General features: G+C 41.6%; 1 protein-coding gene across 1 annotated transcript in view; it reads left to right on the forward strand.

The window, feature by feature from the left end:
• Window positions 1–12,778, forward strand: part of ARHGAP9 (Rho GTPase activating protein 9) — a 174,495-nt gene that overhangs the window by 42,375 nt on the left and 119,342 nt on the right. Inside the window, exons 3-4 of the mRNA XM_075850164.1 lie at window positions 10,186–10,410; window positions 12,186–12,257. Of these exons, the coding sequence (XP_075706279.1) occupies window positions 10,186–10,410; window positions 12,186–12,257 (297 nt within the window). The remainder of the gene's footprint in view (window positions 1–10,185; window positions 10,411–12,185; window positions 12,258–12,778) is intronic.

The following is a 12,778-nucleotide window of genomic DNA, read 5'->3' on the forward strand; positions in this document are numbered from 1 at the left end:
GCCCACTCAGCCACCGGGTGCTGTCGCTGCCATCGTCACGGCATCACTGTCCATATATGGACAGTGATGTCAGGACGAGAGAAGGAGTCCCAGGCAGAGCGCTAGCGGCTCTGCTTCGAGACTCCGTTTCTGAGAAAACCCCTGCTATCATTGTCCATATATGGACAGTGATGTCAGAGGGAGAGAAGGAGTCCCAGGCAGAGCGCTACAAGCGGCTCTGCCCCGGGACTCCGTCTCTGGGGAAGCCCCTGACATCACTGTCCATATATGGACAGTGATGTCAAAAGAAGAGAAGGAGTCCCAGGCAGAGTGCTAGTAGCACTCTCCCCGGGACTTTGGCTTTGGGGTTGCCCCTGACATCACTAGCTGTTTATGGACCGTGATGTCGGGGGCTTCCCCAGAGCCGGAGTACTGGAGCAGAGCCTTTACTAGCGATCTGCCGGGACTTCAGCGCTCTGCCCGGGACTTCAGCTCTGCTCCAGACATCACTATCCATATATGGACAGTGATGTCAGGAACAGACCAGGAGTCCCAGGCAGAGTGCTAGTAGTGCTCTGCCCGGGACTATGGCTCTAGGGTTGCCCCTGATAACACTGTCCATATATGTTGCGCACTATCTACAGAGGGCACTAAATTTATTGGGGTACAAACTGGGGGCCTAACTTTTATATGGGGTCATAAACAGGGCCTAACGTGTATATGGGGGCACAAAGTGAAATTTTCTGCCATTTTACTGCCGCCGTGAGTTCCCCCGCAAAGAGGCCTACTAAGTCTGTGACGCCCAAGGGCCCACATAAACCTGGAGCCGGCCCTGCACGTGCTGCAGCCAATATTTAAGAAGTAAGCCCCACCTCGTTCCCTAAGTGCAACTCCTAAACCAACCCTATTTGTAATTGCTGGTGGACTGCTCCAATTGTAGTGCGTACAGTGTAGGCCAAATGGCATCTCTAGCACAGTAAAACATGTACATGGATTTGCCAACCCCACAGAACATTGTGCCTGCCACATAGCAGTCCCTATAAAACAATCATAAAGAAGTGTTAACAGAGTATGCTGTATGAGCCAACATTTACAGCATTGACTGATTTACTGATGATTATTTGTGCTCTTCCTGCCTCCATTATATTTATGAGGAAATTGAATTATTGCTTGCTGGTGGGCTGTTGTTGGTGGGCTGAATACAATTAGTTCTATGAGGAACATCTGTTTAGTATTAAAACTTTCACTACTTTCATTATTTGGTAACATCCACCCTGGCCAGGGTATTTTTGGGTACTTTATGGAATAATTTAGTTATGGATTAGAGGTTGTAAAGTGAAAATTGCCTTTAGTACATTGTTTTTTGTTTTAAAATTAACCTCAATAATAAATGTATACTTTTTGTAGCCACGATGAGTGGTGATTGTGTCCGGGAATTATTATTATTTTTTTTAATTTGTTTATTTAGGACGGCACTCTGTAACATACAGATTACATTAATCAAGGTATAATAATAGACAGTAACTTGCATACTTTATACACAGGAAAGCTTTGGGCTATGAACCAAAGAGAAAGTATACTCAAATAGGTGTGGTGAGCCATTTGTTTTAGTGATTATTAAGGGTCTCAGAACCCTTATCCCTGTGAAACTAATTCCTAAAATGTCTCATTGACATATTAAAAGGTACAAAATGTACATTAAATCCTTCCCACCCTGCGCTGTAAGGGTATGTTTACACGCTTAACCAAAAACTTCTGAAAATACGGAGCTGTTTTCAAGGGAAAACAGCTCCTGATTTCCAGACGTTTTTTAAGCCACTCGCGATTTTCATGGCGTTTTTCACGGCCCGAAAAACTGCTGAAAATAGGCCGTGTGAACATACCCTAACACTGATCAGCACTAATGCTTTGGAATTCTAAGTATTCCATAGCATTATAAAAGCGATAAAAGATTGCAGAATCAAGTCCCTTAGTGGGACTAATAAAAACAACCTAAATTAAGTGTAATAAAGAAAAAAAAAAGTCAGAAATAATAAAGTAACCCCCTTTTTTACATTAAAATTTATTTTATTCAGTAGAAATAATAAACCTATTTTATATTCTAGATGAGGCCGCACTAATGTTTTGTAAAGTGGTGATATAATGTCTCCGTCTCACTAATCCATGCCTCTTTTAATACACAAATTTTCCTGCTGGCTTTAGATGCAGCTGATTGACATTGCATGCTGTTATTTAAACTATGATTTAGAAATACACACAGATCCATCTCAACAAGTGACTTGCCCAGTTTAACTCCTTAGAGGACATATAATGCATGCAAATTATTACTACCTAGATGCATAACTTCCATATTCAGCCGATTCAGTATATTAAGGCCTAATGCACATAACCGTATTTTTACGTATTTTGCATTTTTGCTGATAATTTGTGGACCCATTCTTTTCTATGGCCTCATTCAGACAATCGTGATTTAAATGGATCGGTGCGGAGGCCGCAAATCCGGAGCGCAATAACTCAGGACAAGTCATTTTATGGTCCAGATTTGCGGAGTACGAATGACACACGGATGCACAACAAGGGAGTTTTTTTTGCAGTCCAGCCGACCGCAAAACCAATACGGGCGTGTGCATAAGGCCTAATTGATGTATTAACAGCCCTGGCATCGCCTACATCAGCTGCTCTTTCTTCTGTTGTATATACAGAGCTCAATAATCCATTTAGTAGCTCTGCTTTCTCTTGAACCCTGAGACCAACTCCCCATTACCACTATTTAGGGGTTCTACATGTTCTGATCTTGGTTCTGATTCTTGAATTTTTTTGGATTTGTTTTGCTGTCTTTGGCCGCTTGCCTTTCATTTTGTATTTTTGCTGGTTTTATTACTTTATTACAGATTTTATTAAGCTCTTTTCAAAGGCTAAAACGGAACCCTCAGATTTATATTTTTCAAATGATTAATTTTTTTGTCATATATTGCCCTTTTTACAGAAGGTGTAAGCCATGTGGGATGCAATTTTAGTCGTTTATACTTGTTACCTATAGGAATAACTTTTGCACTATAATTATACAAAGTGAATTTGAAGCACTCCCATTTAGCATTTGGACAATTATTCGACATTATTTGTTCCCAGTTCATGTCCTGAAGTGCAGCCCTCATCCTGTAGAAATTGACCTTTTTAAAATTGGGTGCTTTTGCCTTCCAGCTTGTGTTTGTTTGTTGCAGTATAGGAAAAATGAAATAATATTGTAGTTACTGAAACCAGGGTTTTCACAAATAGTGACATTCCCAACAAGCTCTGCAGTATTAGGCGGAATTCACACGACAGGGTTTCCCGGCCGGGTGACGGCCGTTCATAAATCGTCCGTCACCCGGCTGCATTAGGAACAATAGACCCCTAATGGGGCTATTAAAACAACCGATTTTTTGACAGGCCGGGAAAACTGGCCGTCAAAAAATGGGACATGCCCTATTTTCGGCCGGGTGCCCGGCCGCCTGGCTCCCATAGAAGTCTATGGGGCCGGGTAATACACGGCCATCACCGGAATGTGTCCCGAGTGATGGCCGGGTCTACCGTCGCTTGCGCACTCTCTCCTCCTCCTCACAGCGCAGAGTGCATGTGAGGAGGAGGAGTGTATCCCATTCAGAAGAAGCGCTGTATGCTGGAGCTAACACTTTGGGGGTACTGCTGTAGCGAGGTCCCTGCTCTACTATGTGCAGGGGTACTGTGAGGCAGGGCTGGGGTGTACAGCAGGTGGAAGGGGGCGCTGTGATGGCTCCCTTCCCAAATCTCCCTGGCCCGGCGAATCAGCCTCCTTTCCGCCCTGGCGCTTCTTCAGGCATCGCTACAGCTATAGCAGCCATAGCGGCTGCTAGCGGCAACATCTACCATGGCCGATGGCGCCGCTAGCAGCTGCAGCGGCTGCTACTGCTGTAGCGAGGTCCCTGCTCTATGTGCTAGCCCCACTGATGGAGCGGAATCCCCGTGTGTTCGGGGATTCCGCTCCTGGACAGAGCGCTTGATGTCTCTGTCCATATATGGACAGTGACATCAGGGGAAACTCCAGAAGTGGAATCACCGGCCACATGGAGATTCCACTTCGGGAGTTGCCCCTGATGTCCCTATCAATTGACAAATAACAATTGACAAATGAAATTAATCCGATTAAAAAACGGTCATGGAAAAAAACGGATACAAATCGGGTCCAAATCGGCCGGTAAAAACGGCAACACGGCCCGGAACGGAATCGGAACGGATGCAAATCGAAAAACGGCCGATTTTCCCAGCCGACACTCGGACCCTGTCGTGTGAATGAGGCCTTAGAAATGACCAGATCCAACAGAGCTTCACTTCTAGTCTGGTCCTCAACGAACTGGGCCATAAAATTATTCTGCAACAAGTTGAGGAAGTTTCTCCCTTTCACAGTTGAAGTAGAACCATGACACCAATTAATATCTGGGTAATTGTTAGCTGAGCTTCCATCTCCTCAGTGATGTTGAGGGGTTTATAGAATACACCAAAAATTTATTTTTTAGTGTTTTCTTCCCTTTGTAATGCCAACCACATGGTCTCAACCTCCTCCTATTCTTCACCCACTGCCTCTTTCACTCTCACCTTCATATCACTTCTAACATACAGACATCTCCTCATCCTTAGTTTAAATACTCCACCACCCCTGCTCGTGTTCTCTGCTCCAGGACAGCTGACCCGCTTCCATTCAGGTGCAAATCATCTGGAGAATACAGTTTGTTCTCCAATAAAAAGTCAGCCCAGTGATCTAGGCACCAATGACAGAATACATGGTAGGTGGAGGAGCCTTAAGAATAATCCAATAATCCAAAACTGTCTCCTCTACTCTAAGGCTGGGTTCACACGACCTATTTTCAGACGTAAACGAGGCGTATTATGCCTTATTTTACGTCTGAAAATAGGGCTACAATACGTCAGCAAACATCTGCCCATTCATTTGAATGGGTTTGCCGACGTACTGTGCAGACAACCTGTCATTTACGTGTCGTCGTTTGACAGCTGTCAAACGACGACGCGTAAAAATACAGCCTCGTCAAAAGAAGTGCAGGCCACTTCTTTCAGACGTAATTTGAGCCGTTCTTCATTGAACTCAATGAAGCACAGCTCAAAATTTACGGCTGTCAGAGAAGCCTTGCAAAATGCGAGGAGGAGCATTTACGTCTGAAACGAGGCAGCTGTTTTCTCCTGAAAACAGTCTGTCTTTTCAGACGTAAATGCCTGCTATCGTGTCCACATACCCTAAGATTTAAGCCATGCATTTAACTCCCTGAGCTCCCGTTGTCTTTCCTGTGATGCGCATGGCACAGGTAGTATACCAGGGAATACAACCTTGGAGATCCTTCCCTTCAGCTTGTAGCCTAGTTCTTTAGAATTATTCTTCAGGCTCCTCCACCTACCATGTGTTCTGTCATTGGTTACCACCTGTACCACGACAGCTGGATGGTCACCAGCCCCTCCCAATAATTCTTTCCACCTGTTCCACCATATGCCGAACTTTGGCACCAGGTAAACAGCAAACGATTTGGTTGGGGTGGTCTTGGCAAAAAAATATTCTATCCGTATTCTGATTATAGAATCCCCTATAACTACTAATTGTCTTGCCCGACCTGCATTACCATCTACCAGACTACTAGCTGGGCTGTTCTCCCGGCTGTTAGGCAGATCAGGATCAGTATCCACTAGAGCTGCTATTCCTGAGACTGACACCTTCACATCATTACCCAACTTGTCAATTTTGCTTGGAATAACAGAAAGAGTAGTGGTCTTCCTTTTCTAAGACCCTTCTATGGCCCTAACTACATTAACTTAGCTACTTCCCTGGTCCTCCTAACCCATGTCTTCACCCTCCAGGTCTATCCCACTAACTGCTTGCTCAGTGAGCAGCATGCTCCGCTCAAGATTATCAACCACTCTCAGTTTAGCATTTTGCTCCTCCAGGTCTCTAATGCGAGATTCCAGATGAACAACATGCTCACATCTGCCACAGAGGTATTCACCCTGGAACTCTGGCTCCAGTCGTACATACATATGGCAAACTGTGCACTGAAGAAAACCACAAATTTTGCAATCCATTACCCCAGTTACAGAGAACAGTTAACAATTAAAAAAGTAAAAGAAAAGTAGAGTACTTACAGGGACTTAAAGGGAAGGTGTCATGAATTTTTTTTTTTTATATATAATATTGCTTTTAGTGTGATATTAAAATAAATTTTATTTATTTGTGTTCTACTTATTTTTTTTCTTACTTTTACTTCTCTATGGGGGCTGCCATTTTTTTTTCATCTCTGTATGTGTCGATTAACGACACATACAGAGATGGAATACGGCACATACATCCCCATAGAGAATGCGAACGGGAGCTGTTCCATTCACTGCAGCGTACGCTGTCTGTGTGGGAACGGCGCATGCGCCGCTCCCACACAGACCAAAACAAAGCTCGTTAGCAGAGCTAAATCCGGCGCCATTTTCATGTGGAACGGAAGCTGCTGCCGGACAGTCAGATGACGACTTCCGGCCGCGGCTTCCGGTCATATGTTCAAGGAAGCGAAGGCGCAAGGAATAGGTTCGGAGGCGGCAGCGGCGGCAGGAGCGGGTAAGTTGTGTTTGTGTATGTGATGTGTGTGTTATGTTCGTGTATGTTCGGGTAATACTGTCTGCTTAGCACTGTATCTAATCTTCCTACACTGTGCACTCGCTCAGAAAATGGCGGCACACAGTGTAGGAGGTTTGAAGATTCAACCCCCTCCTTCTCCTGGCACGAGCCAGAATAAGGGAGGGGGGATTGTGTGAGGACACTAGAGTGAGTGTGTCTACCCCAAATTTGCAGCATAAAGCAATGAGGTTGCTTTACCACATTGACCTTGCTGCAATTTTGGGAACTGCTCCCTCTAGTGACCAGCACATGGAAATGTTATAAATTAGAATCTAATGTATAATATTTCCTGACTTGTGAAAAAATGGAAAAAATTAAAACAATGTGTAATCACTCAAATAATGATTGTTTAACTTAAAAAAATAATAATAATTCTAGCGACACATTCCCTTTAAACTCTTGCTTTTAACTTTGTTTTTTTTAACTCCATTTATTCACAAGCCACTTAGTCCAGCAAGCCCAGTGAGAGCGAGCTCAGAATGAGTCCTGCAGTTTAAATGAAAAAAACCTGAGAGCAATTAACCCCTCCCCTTAATTGGGTTCTTAGCAGAAAAGAAAAAAGGGTTTTAAATTGTCAGTAGTTAGAACATAATCTGTACAAGAAAGAACCTTCTATATTCTATTTGCAAGAACTCAACCAGTCCACAAAATCATACTCAAACATTTGACAGCTTATTCTGAAAAGTCACCTGAAAAGCTAGGTATGCTTTAAAGGGGTTTTCCGAGTTAAAATGTGTATGCGTTAATGCTTGTAACTTATGAATGTAAATACATTTGTAATGTACTTACATTTTCCAAATTAGCCCCGTTTGCAGATTCTGCAGTGGGGTACACGACGGGGGACGTCACTCTCTGGCTGCTGTGTGGATCATCAATTTTCTTTCCGGGTATACGATATGTCACTAGTAACGTGCCGTGTATGGGCTGTTCTGTTGTACGGCCAGTAACGCATATGCGCGGTCCCTGCTGTTTTCGAGGGAATAGCAGCTACCGAGAATACATGTTACTGGCTGTACAGCAGAACAGCCCATACATGGCACATCACTAGTGACGTGTCGTATACCCGGAAGAAAATTGATTATCAACACAGCGAGTGACGTCATCCGTCATGTACCCCACGTCAGCATCTGGAAATAGGGCCAATTCGGAAAATGTAAGTACATTCATAAGTTACAAGCATTAACACATACACATTTTAATTCGGAAAACCCCTTTAAGGGGTTGAAAAGGATTTTCTGCTTCTAAAAACAGCACTGCACCTGTCTACAGGTTGTGTGTGGTATTGCATACCCATAGACAGGTATGATGCTGTTTTTGGAAGAAAGCAGCCAAATTTTTCTAATCCTGAACAACCCCGTTAAGGTACATAGTCTCAGAATATAGCTAAATTCTTTCTTTAATGAAGGGTCTTTCCTTTTCTACTGAACTTTACTTCAGTCATTACACAAATACAGTAATAGCAAAATGTTTTGGACTTTGACTAGTTTTCATGTTACGTTATCAACTCTCCACTGTTCATTTTATGACTAAAGTCCTTGGACTTTCTGCAAGAAAAAAGTAATTATATTCTGCATACATTTTATACAATAATTACTCTTTATTTACCTTAGACCAGAAACCTGCTTTGTATGTATAATGTAGACATTGCATTTGATTGGACAGGGACTTTGAATGCTCCTATGAAGAGAATACACTCTCATTCTAGCTGGTTAACAAATAAAGCAGGTTCGATATAGACCATTTTTTTAAAATCAACTTTTACATTATCCCTGAACTGGATATACATCTGTCAGGTGCTTTCAGCTATGGCCATCTAAAATATACCATTAAATGGACACTAACTTTTCAAACAACTTATTCTAATCTAATAAATATCAAATTTCTAATTTAATTACTGTTAAAATTTAGTTGTTTCATCCATGTGATTCCTGTGTGAAGTTACTGCAACTAGGTGTCTCTCTCTCTGTAATCTGTTGTCTACCTGCTGTTGTCAAGCTAATTCCATCTAGTTACAGAGCAGAGGAGACGCTGCAGCAAGTGGGGGGTTTCTCTGCCAAAGCACATTACAGTGTCTCCACAGCGTGCCCATAGAAGTCAATAGTAAGGGGGGCAGGAGGAGGGAGCAGAGACACACACACACACACACACACACACACACACACACACACACACACACACACACACACACACACACACACACACACACACAGACACTGCCCATAGTAGTCTACGGAGAGGGGAGGGTGCAGGAGGAAGGAGCAGAGAGAGAGCCACACAGGCAGTACTGTCCATAGAAGTCTATGAAGAGGAGAGGGGAGGCAGGAGCAGAGAGAGAGAGAGAGAGACACACAGACGCTGCTGCCCATTAAATTCTAGGTTCACTTTTGGAGATCATTTTACTATTTACATATAGATATACTTTATGTAAAAGGTAATAAACATTGCAGAGACTTTGCATTACCTATAAGAAAAATGCAAAAGCGCTAACCACAATTTCTTTATATGGTTAGTGTCCTTCAATACTGGGATAAAACTTGTAGATTTTTAAGTGTAATCTGTAGTAAACCAGGTACTTTATTGGTGATGCATTAAATACATAGAAGAAGTGAGACCATTTTCATTACTTATCTTGTACTAAGAGACCTTAAAGTGTATTCAGGCCAAAAACATTAATCACCTATCCACTGTGCGCTCCTTTAGATAGGTGATAAATATTTTTGGCCAGAATACCTCTTGAAAGAGTTAAAGCAGTAGGTGAAGATCTATAATGACGCAAAAAAAAAGAGAGACGGTATCAGTACTCTTATTATATAGACAGCTTTACCATGTGCAAGGAGATAAGCTAGCACCAGTGGCGTACCTCCAGCGGAGGCAGATCACGTGACTGCTATGATTTCTATGGTTAGTTCTCCCTCACACTGTACCACCTTCATGTCCAAATGTTTTAATTGGTGAAAGTAAATTGTAGTACACTAATTTATGTAGTCTTTTTTAAATTATCGAATTTCTGCTAAACTTAGGGTTTTTAAAGGATGGTGTTTGTGGTATTTGTCAGATTTTCCATGCGTTTTTTGGCCCTGGTGGCATTTTTTTTTAAAATCATAGTATGTTGTAGTTATGGCCTTTTTATGTATTTTTTAAAGGTTTGTGGGAGAAATATGCCTCAACGAATGCCACACCTAGGACATTTAACCAGTTGAGGTGCCTTTGTCATTACAATTCAGCAGCACTGCTAACACTGTGAAAGCAATTTACTTGGTGTTAATTTATTTCCCATTGGTGTTGGCATCATACATACAGGACAAGTTAAAAACTCACAATATCACAATACAATCATTAGAGTATATAATATGATGAATTTAAATTGTTCAGACTCTATGTACATGCATAGAAAATTTACTATGTATCATGCTACATGTTTGAAATAAATTCTGGCAAACTCCATACATACGTTTTACATTTTGTTTGTGAATTATGCACTTGTGATATATATTTACGTACTCATTTATATTTTCTTCTCTGGCTAGGTGAGTCTGGATAACACAATGCAGAATACTACACCAGTTTACTGCAACCTGGAAGAGATGAAGCAGAGAAAAGGGGCTCCTCCTAGCCCTACATGTACTCCTGTCCACATAATGGAAAATTGGGAATATCATGTTGATTCTGTCACAGGCAGGAATTTCTTCATCAACATAGAGACCAGAGAAAAAACATGGAAGCCACCCAGGAGGTCGAAGACTCCAGGACGTGTGAGCGTATTTTTTGCTACTGTTTTTACTGTTATGCTAGAATCACTAATGCAATTTTTGATGCAGTTTTCTTTACAGTTTTGGGAGCCAAACAAAGAGGTGGATCCAAAAGGAAGCCAAAGTAATGGAAAAACGTTTACATCTACTCTCTTTTGAATCCACTCCTGTCTTTAGCTTGGAAAAACTGCATAAAAAAATGCACCAAAAACTGAATATGTAATTCCAGCCTGAAAGAGCTGCATATAATAATAATAATAGTTGACATGCTGGTGACGACATATCTTGGGAAAGATTTTTTTTTTTTTAATTAGCTGTGTAATTGATCATATTTGCACACATTTTTACACTGTGACAATATTAGAACTACTAAAAAAAAATAAAAAGACTAGTACCTCCAGGAACTAATATTTGAATTCTTTAAAGAGGTTGTCACTACATTAAATATCATATATATATATATTTTTTTTATAAATCACAAAAAATGAACAAGGTTTGCTCTTTACATGCTGTCAAAATAAAAGCAAAAAAAAAACACCCACACAATCCAGTGAAGGGTTATGACATTTACTTACATAGTATGGCGCCACCTGGTGTTCAAAGTGTATTGCAATGTGCACATTCACAAGCTGAGTGCTGGTGGATACGCATGCTCAGTTACTCTCCCACAGCTGGGTCTCTGCAGAGTGATCCTTTGTACACTGCAGAGCAGACAATAGAAATATTTTTTTGCCCTACTTGTCAGGAAAGGAGCAGAGCCTCTGCAGTAGCATGGCAGTGTAGCTGAGAAGACTCCTTCTCAGCTTGTTAGAATTGAAATGGTATGTTCACACGTCTTAACAAATTACGTCTGAAATTACGGAGCTGTTTTCAGGTGAAAACAGCTCCTGAATTTCAGCCGTTTTTGCATGTACTCACGTTTTTCGCGGCGTCTTTTACGGACGTAATTGGAGCTGTTTTTCAATGGAGTCAATGAAAAACGGCTCCAAAAACATCCAAAGAAGTGACATGCACTTCTTTGACGCGGGCGTATTTTTACGCGCCGTCTATTGACAGCAATGCGTAAAATTACACCTCGTCTGCACAGAACGTCGTGAAACCCATTGCAAGCAATGGGCAGATGTTTGCAGACGTAATGGAGCCGTCTTTTCAGGTGTAATTCGAGGCGTAAAACGCCCGAATTACATCTGAAAATAGGCCGTGTGAACATACCCTAAATCTTAGCATCCTGACAGCTCATATAAACCCAAGATATGCTCACTCAGGCTTTATTGTTGTATTTCATTATTGTGGGTGTCAAACAGTTTATATCGCCACTATTCTGAATCCTATGGTACCTACACTATGTGGACAAAAGTATTGGGACACCTAGACATTACACCAAACCAGACAATTTCTTTAATGTAAAAGAAATGACCACTCAATTCCAGTAGATATCTATACCAAGGTAGTAATCCCCAAAAATATCTATCATAATTATGGCAAAATTTATCGAAGTTAATGTGAAGAAAAAGTGGAACACTCATGTATAGCAACCAATAAAATTCCTAGTATGTTTCAGGGACCCTTTGGAAAATAAAAGCTACAACCTAACTAACTGCTACGGCAGCTTTTTCACTTTTTCATTGCTCTAGTGCTCCTAAATTAACTACCCGTGACAAAATGAATTGTAAGCGAAGTTGAGGAGTTTATGTGGACTGGTAAAAAAGTGTTATAAATCTTCCTATTTTGATAATAGTAATCTTATGTAATTGCATTTGTAATTCCTACATACACAGGCTGTCACACCCCCAGCAGATTTTGAATCAACTGAAGAAAGTGACGATCCCTCATCCACATTAAAGCTAGAGGTAATTATTTTATATATGTACTGTATTTTCAGGATCATATACTGTATGTTCTTTTAAACCTATTCATATACAGCAATGGCGCCTCCCACTGTAGCAGATTTAGAACGATCATTTATTACATATTCATCCAAAATAGCACTTGATTGCCATGGGTTTTAGCAGCCGGGCCTGCCTCGATCACCTAGCCGCTATAGTGACTTGTTTTAGAGAACGGGTTGTCCTGTTGAGAGATGTCAAGCATCGACAGCCATCTTTTTAAATTTAGCCGCCCTGATAATTAGCTGATTACGTGGGTGAAGTGGCTGAAAAGCTTGGTGACCACCTGTTATTGCTGGGGAAAGTTGTTACCACCTGTGTCTGCGTTGCTTCATGGGAAATGGGCAACCGTGTATACCTAGTTGAGGCAAGTCCGCCAAAGAAAGTCACTCTTTGCAGCGGTTCTCCACTATGTCTGACCAGACTCAGCTTCTATGACATCTATATGCCATAATAGGGAATATGGACAGTGTTTGTCTGTCCTG

Source organism: Rhinoderma darwinii, chromosome 2, assembly GCF_050947455.1.
Source record: "Rhinoderma darwinii isolate aRhiDar2 chromosome 2, aRhiDar2.hap1, whole genome shotgun sequence".
NCBI classification, from domain to species: domain Eukaryota; kingdom Metazoa; phylum Chordata; class Amphibia; order Anura; family Rhinodermatidae; genus Rhinoderma; species Rhinoderma darwinii.